The sequence below is a fragment of the Osmerus eperlanus genome, chromosome 8 (assembly GCF_963692335.1).
Source record: "Osmerus eperlanus chromosome 8, fOsmEpe2.1, whole genome shotgun sequence".
Lineage (NCBI taxonomy): Eukaryota > Metazoa > Chordata > Actinopteri > Osmeriformes > Osmeridae > Osmerus > Osmerus eperlanus.
Genome location: NC_085025.1, coordinates 1,040,225 through 1,061,499, shown reverse-complemented (window position 1 = coordinate 1,061,499; position 21,275 = coordinate 1,040,225). Strand labels below are relative to the sequence as shown.

Here is a 21,275-nt window from a genome sequence, read left to right as displayed (position 1 = left end):
AGGAGGAGGGGAGGGGGAGGAGAGGAGGAGGAGGGGGAGGAGGAGGAGAGGGGGAGGAGAGGGTGAGGAGGAGAGGGGGAGGAGAGGAGAAGGGGAGGGGGAGGGGAGGAGGGGGAGGAGAGAGGGAGGAGGGGAGGGGGAGGAGAGGGTGAGGAGGGGAGGGGGAGGAGAGGAGGAGGAAGGGAGGGGGAGGACAGGAGGAGGAGGGGAGGGGGAGGAGAGGGGGAGGAGGAGAGGAGAGGGAGAGGACGAGGCAATGAAGAGGAGGTGATGAAGAGGAGGTGTGATATGTTAATGTGATTAATGACAGCACATCCTGAAGTATCACATTATCCTGACCTGTGGGTGGAGCTTCAGACAAACAGGAAGTTCCCTCCTCCCTAGAGGAAGTGTGTGTTGTGTGTGTGGCATGCAAGCAAAACGATGGAAGAGGCACACATGGGTAAATATCAATTTTTTACAACTTTTCACAAACTTTGAACTCCCAACGACCGGTGCAGTGCATGTTTGTCTTTCAGTGTATTTAAATATTTATACAAGTCGACGGTATCTCATATTACTGAGAGTCTCAGGAATGACTGATAAAGAAAATCTGTTCTAATGTTTAAGAGCAACAAAAACGTATAGCTTCTGTATAGCTACAGGGAGTCAGGTGGCTGAGCGGTGAGGGAATCGGGCTAGTAATCCGAAGGTTGCCAGTTCGATTCCCGGTCATGCCAACTGACGTTGTGTCCTTGGTCAAGGCACTTCACCCTACTTGCCTCGGGGGAATGTCCCTGTACTTACTGTAAGTCGCTCTGGATAAGAGCGTCTGCTAAATGACTAAATGTAAATGTATAGCAGTGAAAACTACAGTTAGTCCCAAATCAGTGCGTTTGAAACTGTCAGAAATGCTCTGCTAGGCTCAGTTTGTTGAACTGTTTGGTATTTCAAACAGACTTCCTGGTTCATGTAACCATGTGTTGTGACAGCTGATTCTGAGTGGTTCTGAGACATGGCTAAACTACTTAGAGACACAAGAAGGGTTTATTCAAACACATTACGTCTGTTTGATTGTGTGATCACTGCCCGCAATCATAGAAGTAGAGTGTGTTTATAATCAATGGTGTAAAATTTGCTGTTCAATCTCTCATGGTGTCTTTCCCTGTTTAACTTTGGTCCATCACTGCCCCCTAGTGGATGATGTGCATGATTGCATGTGTCTCTCATTTGATGGATGCACATATATTAGACCATCTTTTCTCGCGAGCAACGCAACTACACCTGTTACACAAATTTAGATGAATGACAGAAAAAAGAAATTCATGATGCGTCTCTCTCTCTCAGGTGTGTGGGGGGCGTTGCGGGCAGTGGTGAGGAGCGCGTCGGCAGGCTTCATCCTCGCTGAGCTCGTTCTGGCATCGGCATCCGCCCCGATCGGACCCCTGCCGGCCATTGTTGCCCAGGTAACGGGAAAAGTGGGCGTGGCCGGGCTGGGCGCCGTGACCTTGTGCCTGGCGTTCGCCGCGGCGCTCGTTTCCTTGGCTACTGGCCTCCTCGTCGGGGGGCGGGTGATGCGGCTGCTTGGAGGGGCGGCAGGGGCGGGACCGGCCGAGGTTGCTGCAGGGATCGCCGTGGTGACCGGCGCTGTGGCGAACGGAACGCTGGCGGGACTCCTGCCCGGGTGGATGTACTTCCTGCTGCAGAGCATCATGGTCCTGGCAGCCTACCCCTTCCCCAGGGCCAACGAGATGACCGCGGTCCTGTCCGTCATCTTCATCTTCCTCTTCCTCTCCGTCCTCATCGGGAGCCTGGGGGTCTTCTTCGGACTGGTCGCCATGGGGATCTCCATGGCGACCGTGTGTGCCGTCCTCAAGGCCCTATCAGAGCGGAGGACTCAGGAAACCAGAGACAGAAGCAAACACTGGTCAGAGAGGCTGCTGCTGTACTCCGTTGTCGTGGCAGCGATGGGGTTTAGCATTGGTCAGGGGTCAGGGGTGGAGTCAGGGTCAGGGGTGGGGCCAAGGTCAGGGCTGATGCTGAGGTCCGTGTTGTGGGTGGGGCTGCTCTCTGCAGCTCTGCTGGGTGGGGCCCTGGGAACAGTGGTAGTGGTGGGCCTGGAGCCTGCGGGGGCGGAGAGGGTGGCGCTGGGGGCTGTGTTGGCCTCCTCCGCCACCCTGAGACTCGTCCTCCCAGCATGCACTGCGGGCGGGGTGGGGGGTCTGCTGGGGGGGGCCACTGCCGCGGGCGTGTTGCTGGGGGCCGCCGGCGTTGCCTCGGAAACGGAATTCAAAACCAGGAAGACAACGTTGCTGGTTCTAGCTTCCGTCACGGCTGGTGTCGTTCTGGGCTCCCTGGGATTATCACCGGGATTATCACCGGGATTATCACTCTCGGAACTGACGGCCGTGACGCTCGTTGCCCTGGGGGCGTTTATCCTGGGCGCACCGAGGAGCCCGTTCCACACTCAGGTAAAGCTGCGCGGAGACATCCTCACCGGGCCGGCGCTGATGGAGGGCGTTGGCATGGAGGCGGTTTCCGCAGCAGCGTCTCCTCTCGGGGTGGGGGCGCTCGGGGCGGCGGCGCTGGGGACGGCTGCCATGGGGAGGCTGGGGGCGATGGGGGTGCTGGGAGCTGCAGGGCTGGCTCTGGGGAAGACCTTGGAAGCTGCAGCCCAGGGGAGGTGATAGGGGAGGGGTGTGTGGGAGGGGGGATATGTGGGAGGGGGTAATGGGGGAGGGGAGGGCATAATAATTACACTGTTGTGATCTCTGGTTATTATGCAGATGTAATGAACTGTGAAACGTAACACATAATAATAATAAAGGGTGAAGTAGTCTGCGTTTGTTTGTGTTTGATGGTGTGCCTGTTAGAGACGAGGCTCTCCCTGCTCCCCTGCCGTCAACTCCCCTGCCGCCGCCGAACATAAACACACAATAACAGCGCCATAACAATGTCATTACTTCAGTTTCAACTGTGAAGCAACACTGGAAGAGGACGTTCTAATTAGGAAAAGAAGGATGGAGGGAGGAGGGAGAGAGAGGGGGAGAGACAGTGAGGTAGGGGGAGAGACAGGGAGGAGAAGATCTATCCGACTGCTTGAGAATTGAATAACCATTTTTACTTGAGGACTAATAGGCTAGGTCCGTTTTCATTTCCACGTTTCCACTTTATAACTTAATTATTTAAAATGATACACGGTCAGAACTTTTTCTGTTTTCTGCCAGAACAAGGTCAAGTCTTCTTTTCAAGGATCCAAAATGGAAGCAAAAGTTTAAGACAACAACAGGAGTAATGGTTTTAATGATTTACCGATATCTGAATTTGTAGCGTTTAAAAACATCTCTCCGGTAGGTGAACGACATGGGCGTAGCCTAAGTGAATGGGCAACCAGCTGTGGTTTTTGCCCGTGTAGCGAACAACAGAAAACTTTTATTTTTAAACAGTATTTTGCTCACCAAATATGTCAGTGATGTAAAACGACAGCAAAGTATATTGTATGACAATACAATGAGTCTCACAGCGAGTCTGTGAGTTTTACCATGGAAACGTGGAGGGCCAATCGCACTTCTATGTGATCGGGATGCAGTAGGCGGGTGACTTAAAGCCTGGCTGTTAATGTTAATTGGTCGCGCCATGCACTGCAAAGACAAGAGAAGCCATATTTTGATATTTTGACTGACGTGACTGCAAGTTGGTTGATCTGCTTATGAAAAAGGTTTCGCGATTTGAAGCTAATTGTAAGAAGGGGTTCATTAGGCAATATGTAAAAACAATTAGGCATATTTAAAAAACTAAATTGATGACGCCTCTGGATAGGTAGTTTGGTTCGGTCAGGAGACTAAAAAGACTGTTTCTGGTGAATGATGCGTGACGGTTTTTATGTAATTTACCCCAAAATAAATCATTGTGGTTAGGTTCAGTGAAGTAAGTAATGGAAGTCAGAAGCGAGAAGAGGCTCTTGACGCCTGCACCGGGATAACGCAAACCGTGGAAATCAGTGTTACTTCAAGAAGGAAAGGATTACAGTTACTGTAATTGGACCGATTCTCAAGCCAGAATGTCACTGAATCGGGTTTACACCGGTATGGACAAAGAACAACCTAACGAGAATGGACACGGGCACGGAACGGCTATAACGCACAGGGTAACCGTGCGCAAGTCCGGTTGCTGCCTGTGTCTCCCGCGCGTAATGCGACTAACCTTCTCGCCAGAATCCCTCGAGCTGCTCTACCAGATATATTTCAGAAGGCAGCGGCAGGAAACCCTCCTCGTGCTCATGATGTTTGCCGCCCTTTTCAACTGCTACATCATCATCATGTGCGCGGTGGTGTACTCACAAGAAAAGTTGGCAATGATTGTAGTTGCGGCTGTAGGTCTGACCGCGGATATCGCACTTTACACAGTTTGCCGTCTGGGCAAACTTCCCGCATCTCCGGTTACCCGCGACGCGGTCCCCTACTTACTCTGGCTGATGATAGCCGTGCACGTGCTGTGCTACTTGGGTCTGAACTACCAGAGTTTCCCGCGGTCGAGCGATGCTGTAGGCTGGCAGATGTTCTTCTGCTTCTCGTGCTTTCTCACCCTGCCGCTGAAGCTCGTGCCCCTGCTGCTGCTTAGCACGCTCTCGTGCGGGATTCACACGCTGGTTCACGGCATCACCATCATGCGCAGTCTCCAGGACAACCTGAAGGGCACCATGCTGGTCAGACAGGTATGGACACACTGGACACACACACACACACACACAAGACACTCTTGTTTGTCAGTGTGAGGTTTATCTTTCACAGTGATGTTGAACCTAAACATGTCATCCTCCACACCCCACAACAATCCAAGTGCCTAGATGGATGCTGTGGCGGTTCTAGACAAATTTTACTGGGGGGGCCAAGGGGGGGGGGGCAGTGTTTATTCAGAGGGGCACATTAAAAAACATTTACATTACATTTAGTCATTTAGCAGACACTCTTATCCAGAGCGACTTACAGTAAGTACAGGGACATTCTCCCCGAGGCAAGTAGGGTGAAGTGCCTTGCCCAAGGACACAACGTCATTCGGCACAGCCGGGAATCGAACCGGTAACCTTCAGATTACTAATCCGACTCCCTCACCGCTCAGCCACCTGACTCACGGAAACAAATGAAACAAATGAAAAAACGGAAACAAATGATATTTTAACAACCCTGTGAAGCCTGACATATCAACTAATATCCAGAAAATTCAGTTTTTTTGTTATTATAGTGTTTATTGGACCTTAAGTCAAAACATATTTAAAAAAATCAAAAATGTAATTTACATTTGATATTTCATTTGTATCACATTTGATACATCAGGCATATTCGTCAATGTATTTATCACAACACTATTTTTTTTAAACAATAACAAATGATTTTCACAGCTTTTGGAACATTTGAGGTGGTTTGGTTCTTATTTTTTCCCAAACAGGAACCTTTTTACAGTCTTTGTAATATACATATACCATCAGAAGCTGAACTTGTAAAGTGCAGACAGCATATCTGGGAGGTCAACACCTTCCATGAACTTGTTTTATGTTTCAACAATTGCTGGTCTGGGAAGTATTATGTGAGTTTTGGATTTTCAATCACAGTGTTTCACACTTCCCAGGGGTTTAATGCCCAAAAATGAAGAAAGTAGGTCCACAGCTTTGTTTTTGTGTATTTGTCATTGTGATATGACAAAATCCAGATTGCATCATGAAATACAGTATATTGGCTATGCGGGAAACTTGGTAAAATATTACTTTATAAACCTGCTGTATCATATTTGATACATACATTTTCAACACGATTTTACTATAAAATAATACATGAAACATTAATCAATTATAGGCTGCTTCAACACAGTGAATATTCATATTGAAAAATCAGAAACACTATAAATGTTATTCTTATTGTAACTTTTTCAAAATTAGCAACGATCGTCCCGACCGAAAACGAACAAATCACTTTGTGACGGCGGCCATTTTGGAAATGGTATTTAAATGCCTGATACTGCCTGTAGTGCATTGAAAATCTACCAATTGGCAGAAGACATATCTAGGATCGTATGCAACAGTTTTTTTAGGAAAGTATTGCTCATGATAATGATGTAGAGGTCTCAAACTCATGTATCAAATATGATACAAATGGCGCTACAGGGTTAAATACTTTAATTTAGCTTTACATTAAAATCATACAAACGGCTCTGGCTCTCCCTCTTCCAGCTCCTCAGCTCTCTCAATACCTTGATATGTTTCTCTAACTTTTTTATTTACTGTGGCAAAAAAGGCTGCAATGTCCCTTCCTCGTTTCATGATGACTACTAGAAGAAGAAAAACGTGTCAGCTCAGGGGGGCCACAGGGGAGGGCCAGGGACATTTTTACAGGGGCACTGGCCCCCTGTAGGCCCCCATGTAGAAACACCCCTGGATGGATGGTTAGACAGAATCCTCCTTTCTGATAGAGATTTAAGCTGCTGGGCAGCTTCACAGCTTCTCTCACCCCATGACTTTTCAGTTACATTTACATAACATTTACATTTAGTCATTTAGCAGACGCTCTTATCCAGAGCGACTTACAGTAAGTACAGGGACATTCTCCCCCGAGGAAAGTAGGGTGAAGTGCTTTGCCCAAGGACACAACGTCATTTCACACGGCCGGGAATCAAACCGGAAACTTCTGATTAATAGCCCGATTCCCTAACCGCTCAGCCATCTGACTCCAGTTACCATTCTATTGCTGCCAATCTAAAATCAATTTTGTTTAAGTAGAACCTGTGATGTTATTTCTCCCCCTCCCTTTTTCTCATTCTTACCTCTCCTTTCTTACCTCTCCCTCCCTCTCCCCCCCCTCTCCCCCCCCTCTCCCCCCCCCCCCCCCACCCCCAGCTCCTAGCTAACCTGGTTCTGTACGTGTGTGCGGTTGCCGTGGGCGTGGTCTCCTACTACATGGCCGACAGGAAGTACAGAGCTGCCTTCCTGGAGGCACGACAGTCGCTCGAGGTCAAACTCACCCTGCAGGACCAGAGCACCCAGCAGGTATGTGTGTGTCTTCATGTGTATCTGTATGTGTGTGTGTGTTAGTTTGCATGCCTGGAAAGTTAAAGGCAAATGGGCAAAGAAGATCTAAGTAAAGAGCATGTCTGTACCTAATGAGCTAACCTTTTCCCTAAGCTCTCCCTCTCTCACACACACACGCACACACACACACACACGCACACACACACTCTGGGTAGCGGTGGAACACCTAGGTCTGCTCTAATTACACTGTGTTTCCCCTGACTGGGTCTAATACTCTGGGAGAGGCTGTTGTTGTCTCTAAGTGGATATGTTACATTTAACAGTTGTGCATGGAGGAAAGCTGTATCAAGCAAACATTCTACAAGCAAATAAATCAACAGTAGATCTTAACCTCTTTCTCCACTGTCTCTGGATTCTGCCTGTTCCGTTTGAATTGGTTTTTCTGATTAAACTGATTGCCTGTACCTGTCTCAGTAATCTGAGCATCTCTTAGAGAGAGAGAGACAGAAATAACAATAGACATTAAGATAGAGATAAGACATAACAATAGAGAAAGAGGGCGATAACAATAGAGATAACAATAGAGATAGAGGCAGAGCCAGTAGGTAGACACAGGAGAAGGCTCATCTTCTAGTTCTGTAGATGCAGAGCTATAGGTGTGTTCATGTAACACATGTCATGATCTCTGACTGTCTGCTGTCTGTCTGCGGTGGTGGAGTAGTGCTGCTGAGCAAACAGTGAAGGGGGAGAGGAGAGACAGTGAAGGGGGAGAGGAGAGACAGTGAAGGGGGAGAGGAGAGACAGTGAAGGGGGAGAGGAGAGACAGTGAAGGGGGAGAGGAGAGACAGTGAAGAGGGAGAGGAGAGACAGTGAAGGGGGAGAGGAGAGACAGTGAAGGGGGAGAGGAGAGACAGTGAAGGGGGAGAGGAGAGACAGTGAAGGGGGAGAGGAGAGACAGTGAAGGGGGAGAGGAGAGACAGTGAAGGGGGAGAGGAGAGACAGTGAAGAGGGAGAGGAGAGACAGTGAAGAGGGAGAGGAGAGACAGTGAAGGGGGAGAGGAGAGACAGTGAAGGGGGAGAGGAGAGACAGTGAAGGGGGAGAGGAGAGACAGTGAAGGGGGAGAGGAGAGACAGTGAAGGGGGAGAGGAGAGACAGTGAAGGGGGAGAGGAGAGACAGTGAAGGGGGAGAGGAGAGACAGTGAAGGGGGAGAGGAGAGACAGTGAAGAGGGAGAGGAGAGACAGTGAAGGGGGAGAGGAGAGACAGTGAAGGGGAGAGGAGAGACAGAGGAGAGGAGAGACAGTGAAGGGGGAGAGGAGAGACAGTGAAGAGGGAGAGGAGAGACAGTGAAGGGGGAGAGGAGAGGAGAGACAGTGAAGGGGGAGAGAAGAGACATTGAAGGGGGAGAGGAGAGACAGTGAAGGGGGAGAGGAGAGACATTGAAGGGGGAGAGGAGAGGAGAGACAGTGAAGGGGGAGAGAAGAGACAGTGAAGGGTGAGAGGAGAGGAGAGACAGTGATTTCAAGAGAGTTTTCCGACGGTTTTCCATTTTCCTGGCAAATAGATATATTATAGAAACACTAGTCTCCTGTCTCCCCCCTTTCTCCCTCTCTCTCCCCGTCTCTGTGTGTGTATGTGTATACGTGTGTGTGTGTGTGTGTGTGTGCAGGAGGAGTTGTTGCTGTCCATCCTGCCTAAGCACATAGCAGACGAGATGCTGCAGGGGATGCAGGAACAGAAGGACACGCAGCAGCAGTTCAACACCATGTACATGTACCGCCACGAGAACGTCAGGTCAGCACACGCCAATCACACACGCCAAGCACACGCCAAGCACATGGCGTGCACACCATAAGAAGATGCAGGGATGGGTATAGCTCACTACAAGGTCACAGGTTCAAATTTAAGTTGCTTTTGAAATTCTCTCTTTACCCCCATCCCTTTCTCCCCCCCTTTGTCCCCCCTCCTCCCTTCTCCCCACCATGTCTCCTCCTCCCCTTCATCCCCTTCCTCCCCCCTCTCAGCATCCTGTTTGCAGACATCGTGGGATTCACCCAGCTCTCCTCCGCCTGCAGCGCCCAGGAGCTGGTCAAGCTGCTCAACGAGCTGTTCGCTCGCTTCGACAAGCTGGCCGATGTAAGCTGCCTGTCTGCCTGTCTGTCTGTTTGCCTGTCTGTCTGCCTGCCTGACTGTCTGTCTGTCTGTCTGCCTGTCTCTCTGTCTGTCTGCCTGTAACACCCTCTGTGTTACCCAGAAACACTACCAGCTGAGGATCAAGATCCTGGGAGACTGTTACTACTGCATCTGCGGCCTGCCTGATTACCGTGCCGACCACGCCGCCTGCTCCATCATGATGGGACTGGACATGGTGGACGCCATCTCGTAAGAGAGGGAGGAGGGAAGGAGAGGAGAGGTGGAGGGGAGGGGGAGGAAGAGGGTAGGGGCAAGAAAGAGAGAAACGAGAGGAGAGGAAGGAGGAGAGGTGGGAGTGTGGACGAGGCGAGGCTGAAGCATGGATGATGAGCCCAGGTTGTGACCCCCCCCCCCCCCAGGTACGTGCGTGAGACGACCCAGACGGAGGTAGACATGCGTGTGGGCGTGCACACAGGCACCGTGCTGGGGGGCGTGCTGGGGCAGAAGAGGTGGCAGTTTGATGTCTGGTCCACCGACGTCACCGTCGCCAACAAGATGGAGTCTGGAGGCATACCTGGGTAAGACACACCTGGGTAAGACACACCTGGGTAAGACACACCTGGGGGAGACACACCTGGGTAAGACACACCTGGGGGAGACACACCTGGGGGAGACACACCTGGGGGAGACACACCTGGGGGAGACACACCTGGATAAGACACACCTGGGGGAAACACACCTGGATAAGACACACCTGGGGGAAACACACCTGGATAAGACACACCTGGGGGAAACACACCTGGATAAGACACACCTGGGGGAAACACACCTGGGTAAGACACACCTGGGTAAGACACACCTGGGTAAGACACACCTGGGGGAGACACACCTGGGGGAGACACACCTGGGGGAGACACACCTGGGGGAGACACACCTGGATAAGACACACCTGGGGGAAACACACCTGGATAAGACACACCTGGGGGAAACACACCTGGATAAGACACACCTGGGGGAAACACACCTGGATAAGACACACCTGGGGGAAACACACCTGGATAAGACACACCTGGGGGGAGACACACCTGGATAAGACACACCTGGGGGAAACACACCTGGATAAGACACACCTGGGGAGACACACCTGGATAAGACACACCTGGGGGAGACACACCTGGGAGAGACACACATGGGTAAGACACACCTGGGGGAGACACACCTGGGGAGACACACCTGGATAAGACACACCTGGGGGAGACACACCTGGGTAAGACACACCTGGGGGAGACACACCTGGGTAAGACACACCTGGGTAAGACACACCTGGGGGAGACACACCTGGGTAAGACACACCTGGGTAAGACACACCTGGGGGAGACACACCTGGGGGAGACACACCTGGGGGAGACACACCTGGATAAGACACACCTGGGGGAGACACACCTGGATAAGACACACCTGGGGGAAACACACCTGGATAAGACACACCTGGGGGAGACACACCTGGATAAGACACACCTGGGGGAAACACACCTGGATAAGACACACCTGGGGGAGACACACCTGGATAAGACACACCTGGGGGAAACACACCTGGATAAGACACACCTGGGGGAGACACACCTGGGGTAGACACACCTGGGTAAGACACAGCTGGGGGAAACACACCTGGGGGAGACACACCTGGGTAAGACACACCTGGGGGAGACACACCTGGGGGAGACACACCTGGGTAAGACACACCTGGGGGAGACACACCTGGGGGAGACACACCTGGGAGAGACACACATGGGTAAGACACACCTGGGGGAGACACACCTGGGGAGACACACCTGGATAAGACACACCTGGGGGAGACACACCTGGGTAAGACACACCTGGGGGAGACACACCTGGGTAAGACACACCTGGGGGAGACACACCTGGGTAAGACACACCTGGGGGAGACACACCTGGGGTAGACACACCTGGGAGACACACCTGGGGGAGACACACCTGGGGGAAACACACCTGGGGGAGACACAGTTGCGAGACATACACTCTGTCGATCTCGAGACGGCAGTGGAGGGCAGTGGGGATGGTTGGAGGAGGTATAATGTTCGTATGTGTGTGTGTCTGATGTGTGTGTCCCAGGCGTGTGCACATCTCGCAGAGCACCATGGAGTGTTTGAGTGGAGAGTTTGAGCTGGAGGAGGGAAACGGAGGGGAGAGGTGTGAGTACCTCCTGGAGAGAGGCATCACCACCTACCTGATATGCGACCACGCCAAGCCCCAACCAATCAGAGACCACGCCAAGCCCCAACCAATCAGCGACACAGTGAGACACAAGCAGCACTACACTCACTGACTAGTTTGTTAATAATCAATAAAAAAACGTCAAAAAACTAAATTTCCTCCATCCCTCTCTCTGTCTCCTCCCAGAAGCCAGTGTCCAATAGAAACTCTCCCCAGCTGGTGAACACCAAGGTGACCAATGGGAGCGCAGGCTCTGTGCGGCCCCCACACTCTAAACAGGTACTCCTGAACTACGACCCCTGACCTTTCACTTGAGCCGCACACCCTGAGATCAGGCATCAGTCGAACACACTAATGCACACACGCACACACCTACCAGACTGCTCTCTGTGGCCCTGTCTGACCTCAAGGTGGCGAGCCCAACGGGAAACAAGATGGCAGACAGGAAGCAGACGAACAACCAGGAGAGCGAACAGGAACTCAACAAGCTCCTGCATCTGCAGCTACTGGAGAGAGAGAGCCAGGAGACGTGAGTGTTTGTGAGTGTGTGTGTGTGGGGGGGTTTGTAAGTGTGTGGATGTGGGTATTGTCGTAGGCCGAAAACTGGATAAGACACCTCAAGTTTAGGCGTAAGTGGATAACCACAGGTCAAGCAAGCTTTGTCTTGACATTTGGTCTCTCAGCAGAGAAACAGGGACAATAAGGGGAGGGGGTCAGCTGATTCAAGATGAGCATGAATCAGCAGTTACAACGAGAACATAACATATTGACGCTTACAGGAGATAACGAGATACATCGAGAGCAGGGTAGACTGACCATTTGGGTTTTGGGAGGACAGGGTGAACTGCCATTATGATAAGGGGTTGTCCATATGCTATAAATGCTGTCTGTATTCAAATGTTAAGCAGGCTCTCTATCTTGTGCTCAGAGAGACCTAACGTATGCTGCCTTTCTGACTTTGATCAATCAAATCTTGTCGTTGCATCTGAAAACTTGGACAGACTCCCTGCGTTCATCCTTTGCATCCTCTGTTCGGCTAAAAAGCTAGCCACCACAGTATAAGTGTGTGTCTGTAAGGGTGTATGTCTGTGAATGGGTTAGAGTGCGATCATTTCCTCTCTAAAACAGCCAGTGTTTGGCCATCCTTTCTCCTTCTCTCCCCCTCTCCCTCCTCCCCACCCCTTACCTCCTTTCTCCCCTCTCCTCCTTCCCTACCCCCCTCTCCCTCCTTCCCCCCTCTCCCCCCAGGGCAGCCTCCCAGCGCTTCAGCCAGGTGTCTCTGCGCTTCCTGGACGTGGGCCTGGAGGAGCGCTACTCTGCTGAGAAGGAGACCCAGAGTGGCCTGGCCTTCTGCTGCTGCTGCCTGGTGCTGCTGCTGGCTGCTGCCATGCAGGCGCTCATAGACCCCCTGTGAGGGCCCCACACTACACACTGCACACTATATACTACACACTGCACACTACACACTGCAGCCTGGATACTATGTAGTATACACTACATACTATATACTAGGGGTGGAACGGTACATGTATTCGTATTGAAGCGAAACGGTACGGGCGTCACGGTTCGGTGCATGAAATTACACGGAGAATGCACATTATAAAAATAGATCAAACTTGTGTGCAAATTAATTAATGTAATTTAGATACTCGGGTTCTTTAGGGACACCTAATCTGTTGCCCCACTTTAGCTCTGAAGCTCTGATTGGCGCCGCCGTGAGTCAGAGATAGCTAGCAGCACTATGGACGAGTATGGCGAGTGGTGGCGACCCACGAGAGATAGAGGACCCGCCGGCCTTTTTAAGATTGCATGTTTGGGAAAACTTCAGTTTCCCATTCAGTTACAGTAGTACAGGTAAGAGAGTGGTGGATAAGACAAGCACTGTGTGTCGGAGTTGTTCAGCAGTTGTGGGTCGAGCCTATGTGAGTAGAAATACATCTAACATGCTAACGCATATAACGCATCTGGCGTGTGCTAAATGACTACAAATATCCAACGCCATCACCCAGGTGGGACAATCACTGGAACGAGTCCTCCCTACAGTGCTTAACCAGCCATTAGATACACATACAAATAGGGCCAAAAAAATCACGGACGCAATCAGTATTTACATGTCGTCTTCAATGAACCGTATTCACTCGTAAAGGAACCTGGTTTGTTTTGCTTCTCCCTCCGTTGTAGCGAACTCGTACCGAACCGTGATGTCTGAACTGCGGTATGAACCGAACCGTGACTTCAGTGTACCGTTCCACCCCTACTATATACTACATACTACACACTGAAGCCTGGATACTATGTATTATACACTATATGCTATATACTACAGCCTGCACTGGTGTGGAGCTGAACTGTCCGTCTCTGACAGGCTGGTGGTGAACTATGTGTCTCTGACTGGCTGGTGGTGAACTATGTGTCTCTGACAGGCTGGTGGTGAACTATGTGTCTCTGACAGGCTGGTGGTGAACTATGTGTCTCTGACAGGCTGGTGGTGAACTATGTGTCTCTGACAGGCTGGTGGTGAACTATGTGACGCTGGTCATCGGACAGTGTCTGCTGCTTGTCCTCACCATCTGCTCTGTGGCTGCAGTCTTCCCCAGGGTGAGTACACTCTACACACCACATCATGATGTCATTCCTACACATGTACATGCCTCTGAGTGTGTTTATGTGTGTGTGTGTGTGCTTATGTGTGCGTTTATATGTGTGTGTGTATGTGCCAGAATTTCTCCAGGAGGCTGGTGTCGTTCTCCATGTGGATCGATCGGACGCGCTGGGCGAGAAACGTCTGGGCCATGTCGGCCATCTTTGTTCTCACCATGGCTGAGATAGCAGACATGGTGAGCAGGGGGTTCCCTGGGACTGTGAGTGTGTGTGTGTGTACGTGCAGGTGTTTGCGTTTGTGAGTGTGCATGTGGGTCCTGCTTTGTTTGTGTAGGTGTGTGTGTGTGTATGTCAGAATCAGAATGGGATTTATTCGCCATGAAAGTTTGCACAGACAAGGAATTTGCTTTGGCAGGAAGGTGCATACAATAAACATATAGGGACCTAAAATGTAAATATGTGGACTATCTATACTAAGGGTACATAAACTAGCAGTAATTGAATTAAATATACAATAAAATAAAATATAAGTTGCCGTAAATTACAATATAAAAATACAAAAATAAAAATATGACAAAAAATACAAATGTACAAGATACAATTTTGTAATGCAGTGCAAAAAGCAGTGTGTTTTAAGCAGGAAGTCATTAGACTCAGTGTGGTCCCTTGGCCTTGTTGAAGAGGCCAACAGCGGAAGGGAAGAAACTGTTTTTGTGGCGTGAGGTATTGGTCCTGATGGACCGCAGCCTTCTGCCGGAGGGGAGTGACTGAAACAGGGAGTGCCAGGGTGGGAGGAGTCGGCCACAATCTTCCTCGCTCGCCTCAGGGTCCTCGAGGTGTGCAGGTCCTCGAGGGTAGGCAGATTGCAGCCAATCACCTTCTCAGCAGTGCGGATGATACGCTGCAGCCTGCTCTTGTCCTTGGCAGTGGCAGCAGCGTACCAGACGGTGATGGAGGAGGTGAGGATGGACTCAATGATGGCTGAGTAGAAGTGCACCATCATTGTCTTTGGCAGGTTGAACTTCTTCAGCTGCCGAAGGAAGTACATCCTCTGTTGTGCTTTCTACATCCTCTGTTGTGCTTTCTACATCCTCTGTTGTGCTTTCTACATCCTCTGTTGTGCTTTCTCATGTGCAGGTGTTTGTGAGTGTGTGTTGTGTGGGTGGGTGTGTGCGTGTTGTTGGTGTGTGTGTCATCACCTGCCTGCGTTCACATGCATCATTACCTCTTCATGTGTCTGGGTATCAGCTCCCAGAGGGGTCCATTACAGCATCAGGGCGTCTGTGCTGCCTGCTGGGACCGCGTGTTCCACCTGTCAGCTTTGCAGTCAGGCAGGACCAGGAGCCAACCCTGAAAGCTTCTTCTGTTACCTGCGAGCACATGCTCAATGGAGAGTGTAGCAGTGACAGCTTCTGTAATTGTAGATCAACTTTCTTGTACGTCAGCAGATGTCAAAAAGCGCTTCTATCCAGAGGCACACCTCCCACAGCACACACACCACCCTGCATGTGTGGTCGATGTGGATTGGCTAAACTCACTCCTTGGTGTAAGTCGTCTCGTTTAGAAATGTTGTTTTGACTCCTCCCCCCTCCCAGCTAAGCTGCCTCCAGTCCCCCCAACCTCTCCTCAACACCAGCGCTGGCCTCATGCTGCAGTCGCTAGGCAATGAAGGATGCGCCCAAAACCCCAAACATTACAGCATCATGGCGGTGCTGTTGCTCGTGGCAACCACCATGCTGGTACAGGTCAGCCACTTTGTCAAGCTGGGGCTGATGCTGCTGGTTGTCGTGGCGACGGGCGCGGTCAACATCTACAGCTGGAGGGACATCTACGATGTGTATGACATCATGCTGTTCTCCAGGTGAGAGGAGTCCACGTCCTTCACATTGTTTATTTAACGCCAGTCTGTGCAGTCTTTACCAGACACAGTGTAAAGTAACCACATCTCAGCTACCAGACACAGTGTAAAGTAACCACATCTCAGCTACCAGACACAGTGTAAAGTAACCACATCTCAGCTACCAGACACAGTGTAAAGTAACCACATCTCAACTACCATACAGTGTAAAGTAACCACATCTCAGCTACCAGGCACAGTGTAGAGTAACATCTCAGCTACCAGACACAGTGTAAAGTAACATCTCAGCTACCAGACACAGTGTAAAGTAACATCTCAGCTACCAGGCACAGTGTAAAGTAACCAAATCTCAGCTACCAGACACAGTGTAAAGTAACCACATCTCAGATACCAGGCACAGTGTAAAGTAACCACATCTCAGCTACCAGGCACAGTGTAAAGTAACCACATCTCAGATACCAGGCACAGTGTAAAGTAACATATCAGCTACCAGGCACAGTGTAAAGTAACATCTCAGCTACCAGGCACAGTGTAAAGTAACCACATCTCAGATACCAGGCACAGTGTAAAGTAACATATCAGCTACCAGGCACAGTGTAAAGTAACATCTCAGCTACCAGGCACAGTGTAAAGTAACCACATCTCAGATACCAGGCACGGTGTAGAGTAACATCTCAGCTACCAGACACAGTGTAAAGTAACATCTCAGCTACCAGACACAGTGTAAAGTAACATCTCAGCTACCAGGCACAGTGTAAAGTAACATCTCAGCTACCAGGCACAGTGTAAAGTAACATCTCAGCTACCAGACACAGTGTAAAGTAACATCTCAGCTACCAGACACAGTGTAAAGTAACATCTCAGCTACCAGGCACAGTGTAAAGTAACATCTCAGCTACCAGGCACAGTGTAAAGTAACATCTCAGCTACCAGGCACAGTGTAAAGTAACATCTCAGCTACCAGGCACAGTGTAAAGTAACATCTCAGCTACCAGGCACAGTGTAAAGTAACATCTCAGCTACCAGGCACAGTGTAAAGTAACATCTCAGCTACCAGACACAGTGTAAAGTAACATCTCAGCTACCAGGCACAGTGTAAAGTAACATCTCAGCTACCAGGCACAGTGTAAAGTAACATCTCAGCTACCAGGCACAGTGTAGAGTAACATCTCAGCTACCAGACACAGTGTAAAGTAACATCTCAGCTACCAGACACAGTGTAAAGTAACATCTCAGCTACCAGGCACAGTGTAAAGTAACATCTCAGCTACCAGACACAGTGTAAAGTAACATCTCAGCTACCAGACACAGTGTAAAGTAACATCTCAGCTACCAGGCACAGTGTAAAGTAACATCTCAGCTACCAGGCACAGTGTAAAGTAACATCTCAGCTACCAGGCACAGTGTAAAGTAACATCTCAGATACCAGGCACAGTGTAAAGTAACATCTCAGCTACCAGGCACAGTGTAAAGTAACATCTCAGCTACCAGACACAGTGTAAAGTAACATCTCAGCTACCAGGCACAGTGTAAAGTAACATCTCAGCTACCAGGCACAGTGTAAAGTAACATCTCAGCTACCAGGCACAGTGTAGAGTAACATCTCAGCTACCAGACACAGTGTAAAGTAACATCTCAGCTACCAGACACAGTGTAAAGTAACATCTCAGCTACCAGGCACAGTGTAAAGTAACATCTCAGCTACCAGACACAGTGTAAAGTAACATCTCAGCTACCAGACACAGTGTAAAGTAACATCTCAGCTACCAGGCACAGTGTAAAGTAACATCTCAGCTACCAGGCACAGTGTAAAGTAACATCTCAGCTACCAGGCACAGTGTAAAGTAACATCTCAGCTACCAGACACAGTGTAAAGTAACCAAATCGGAGAGTGGAATTGGTTGCTTTCCTAATATTTTATCAGCCTGTTTTATAATTCTTTGAAGTTTTACTCAACTCTTAAACTGTATTTCCTCTCTGCTCCTCAGTACGTCTCTGCTCCCTTCCAGGTACCTGATGACCATCATGATCATCATCATGATGATCAGCTTATACTACTTTTCCCGGCATGTGAGTCATCATCGTCTTGATACACACACACACACACACAGCGTCTGATTTATAGGGTATATACTGTAGTTGCTTTATTGTTATCACGGACAGTCTGCCTGGATTTCAGATGAGTTAATTCCTTCTTTTCATCCATTTTTAAACAAACACTATGTATGCACCCCCCAGGTGGAGAGGCAGGCTCGCAGGATGTTCCTGTGGAGGATAGGGGTGCAGGAGCAGAAGGAGCAGGTGCTGGACATGAGGGAACGTAACGAGGCCCTGGTCACCAACATGCTGCCTGAACATGTGGCCAAACACTTCCTGGGTACCAAGAAGAGAGATGAGGTGAGGGGGGGTGAAAGGGCAGGGCATGTGAGGTGAGGGGGGGTGAAAGGGCAGGGCATGTGAGGTGAGATGAGGTGAGGGGGGGTGAAAGGGCAGGGCATGTGAGGTGAGGGGGGGTGAAAGGGCAGGGCATGTGAGGTGAGATGAGGTGAGGGGGGGTGAAAGGGCAGGGCATGTGAGGTGAGATGAGGTGGGGGGGGAAGAGGAATGACGTGTTCTTGAGGCAGACGAGACGGTGAAAGCTTGTGCCCTCTGGTGTCCAGGAGCTGTACAGCCAGTCGTACGACGAGATCGGGGTGATGTTTGCCTCCATCCCTAACTTCTCAGACTTCTACACGGAGGAGGGCATCAACAACGGGGGCATCGAGTGCCTCCGGATCCTCAACGAGATCATCTCTGACTTCGACAGCGTGAGTCAAGAGTGTGTGTGTGTTAGTTACTACTAGACAGGTCTGAGTGTCTGTGTCTGCTAGTTACTGGACAGGTCTGAGTTCCTCTGTGTGTGTGTGTGCTAGTTACTGGACAGGTTTAAGTTCCTCTGTGTGTGTGTGTGCTAGTTACTGGACAGGTCTGAGTTTCTGTGCATCACTAAAATCAAGACGATCGGCAGCACCTACATGGCCGCTTCGGGCGTCTCCCCCGAGAGCAACACCAACGGCTACAGCAACCGCAAGGTAACCATGACTACAGCAACCGCAAGGATGGAGGATAATGATGATGATGATGATGATGATGATGAAGACCTCCTGTGTCCTAGCTGGAGGACCAGGTGTTGTTGGAGCGCTGGATGCACCTGGCCGCCCTGGCAGACTTCGCTCTGGCCATGAAGGTCACGCTGGCCAACCTCAACAGCCAGTCCTTCAACAACTTCATGCTCCGCATTGGTCAGTATGGCCTGTGTGTTGGATTGTGGGTGTGAGTGTGTGTGTGAGTGTGTGTGTGTTTCATGTGTCTCTCCTCTGCAGGGCTGAACAAAGGCCCAGTGCTGGCGGGGGTGATTGGCGCCCGGAAGCCTCACTACGACATCTGGGGAAACGCAGTGAACGTGGCGAGCAGGATGGAGTCTACTGGGGTGATGGGGAACATCCAGGTAACACACACACACATGCAGGTTCTACTGGGGTGATGGGGAACATCCAGGTAACACACACACACATGCAGGTTCTACTGGGGTGATGGGGAACATCCAGGTAACACACACACACATGCAGGTTCTACTGGGGTGATGAGGAACATCCAGGTAACACACACACACATACAGGTTCTACTGGGGTGATGGGGAACATCCAGGTAACACACACACACATGCAGGTTCTACTGGGGTGATGGGGAACATCCAGGTAACACACACACACATGCAGGTTCTACTGGGGTGATGGAGAACATCCAGGTAACACAGACACACATGCAGGTTCTACTGGGGTGATGGGGAACATCCAGGTAACACACACACACACATGCAGGTTCTACTGGGGTGATGGGGAACATCCAGGTAACACACACACACATGCAGGTTCTACTGGGGTGATGGGGAACATCCAGGTAACACACACACACATGCAGGTTCTACTGGGGTGATGGGGAACATCCAGGTAACACACATACACACACGGGTTACATCCCTTTCTGAAGTTCAGACACAGGCTGGAAAGTATTTTCAGAAGAAGTCAGATTATCCAAATGTAGGATTGAGATCAATTGTCACATCTCCCCTGCTGTGTTGCTGTGCTGCTGTGTTGCTGTGCTGCTGGCCCCAGGTGGTGGAGGACTGCTACAACATCCTGAAGGAGTACGGCTTCCGTTTCGTCCGCAGGGGGCCGATCTTCGTGAAGGGGAAGGGGGAGCTGCTCACCTTCTTCATGAAGGGAAAAGACAAACAGACAAACACAACGACCATCACCACCCTGCCACACCAAGTCCTGGAGCGCTCCTGACAGGAAATAAATTAACAAATCGTGTTTTTTTCTGTAAAAAGGCCAACATTTTACTCTCTCAGACTAATATGTTTATGCATAGACATCTTTAAGCTATTGTTAGCTCTGTGTGTCCTGTTTCTGGAAACTGACATGGTTTAAAGATTAAACTTCAAAACCCGTAAGGTTCATACTCACAAATCACTCTACTCATAAATCCTGGTCTTGATTCCAACGAATCTTTGCAAAAGTGTTATTGATTTTTGATAAATCTCCATTGTCTAATCCCAAAGTGGTCAGAAACTTTTGAAGAAATTTGATTGGTGCAGATGTATAACAGAGAGGGGCTGTGTAATCATTGCTAACTGTTTGAGAAAAATCTAAAAATGCATATTAATATAAAATCATCCACCCACAAGTTTAGTTACACAACTTTTATACATCTAGAAATAGCATAGTCAAGGTAAGAGCTAACACAGTAAGCGTCTGAAGACTTCGAACACTGAGTATATCAGCGAGTAGATACATCAACGTCAAGAACTATTTCATAGAACTGCATGACTATCAATATGCTCTATTCTCTCCGGATCAGCGCTAAGATTTTAAACAGAGATATTATCTGCCATACTCATTTATTTCAAACTGATGAGCTCAGGTTCTGTACTATTTTAGGTTATGCTTTATTTATTTATTATTGAATTATTAAAATGTTTGCCTTAAATGTTTCGTTGTTTTTAATTTAACGTTCAGTTGCAGTCCTGCTCTTGGCCTCTGAATGTACTCGTTGCTCTCTGAATTGGTCTTTACAGATCTAGGACAAGAGTAGGCCATTAAAAGCTCTTTCTCGTCCTAAATCCTATTTTAGAAAGGGAGACATACCTCATTTAATTTTCGACAAAGTTTAAAGAATGTAGGTTGATTATCAGAGATGGCAGATTAAGTATCTTATGGTCAACACTCTTGCTTTAGGTAAGTGCACTATTCGCTGTCATCGCTGATATCCATGCTGAAGCAGTGATTCCTTTCTGAGGCACTAGGAAATAATCGGGAATTATGTTGTCACATAATGCCTTTCTAAGAAATACGTTTTTAGCATTTGTCTTTTTTTGTATAAGATGTTTAGATTTTTTTTTAAATACGT

General features: G+C 49.5%; 2 protein-coding genes across 2 annotated transcripts; both read left to right on the top strand.

Moving 5' to 3' along the window:
* The first annotated feature begins 313 nt into the window (after window positions 1–313).
* LOC134025151 (uncharacterized) lies at window positions 314–2,666 on the top strand. Its single transcript, XM_062468038.1, has 2 exons — window positions 314–442; window positions 1,327–2,666. Exons 1-2 carry the CDS (start codon window positions 424–426, stop codon window positions 2,664–2,666), a joined length of 1,359 nt encoding a protein of 452 aa, XP_062324022.1. The 5' UTR covers window positions 314–423.
* A 1,118-nt stretch (window positions 2,667–3,784) lies between these two features.
* LOC134025416 (adenylate cyclase type 3-like) lies at window positions 3,785–21,211 on the top strand. The gene is made up of 20 exons (XM_062468429.1): window positions 3,785–4,693; window positions 6,866–7,015; window positions 8,667–8,791; window positions 9,022–9,133; window positions 9,252–9,379; window positions 9,550–9,708; window positions 11,264–11,447; window positions 11,552–11,644; window positions 11,776–11,894; window positions 12,614–12,775; window positions 13,876–13,963; window positions 14,086–14,202; window positions 15,562–15,827; window positions 17,813–17,894; window positions 18,063–18,221; window positions 18,485–18,631; window positions 18,779–18,895; window positions 18,979–19,105; window positions 19,187–19,311; window positions 19,979–21,211. Exons 1-20 carry the CDS (start codon window positions 4,040–4,042, stop codon window positions 20,153–20,155), a joined length of 3,291 nt encoding a protein of 1,096 aa, XP_062324413.1. The 5' UTR covers window positions 3,785–4,039; the 3' UTR covers window positions 20,156–21,211.
* The last annotated feature ends 64 nt before the right edge of the window (window positions 21,212–21,275 follow it).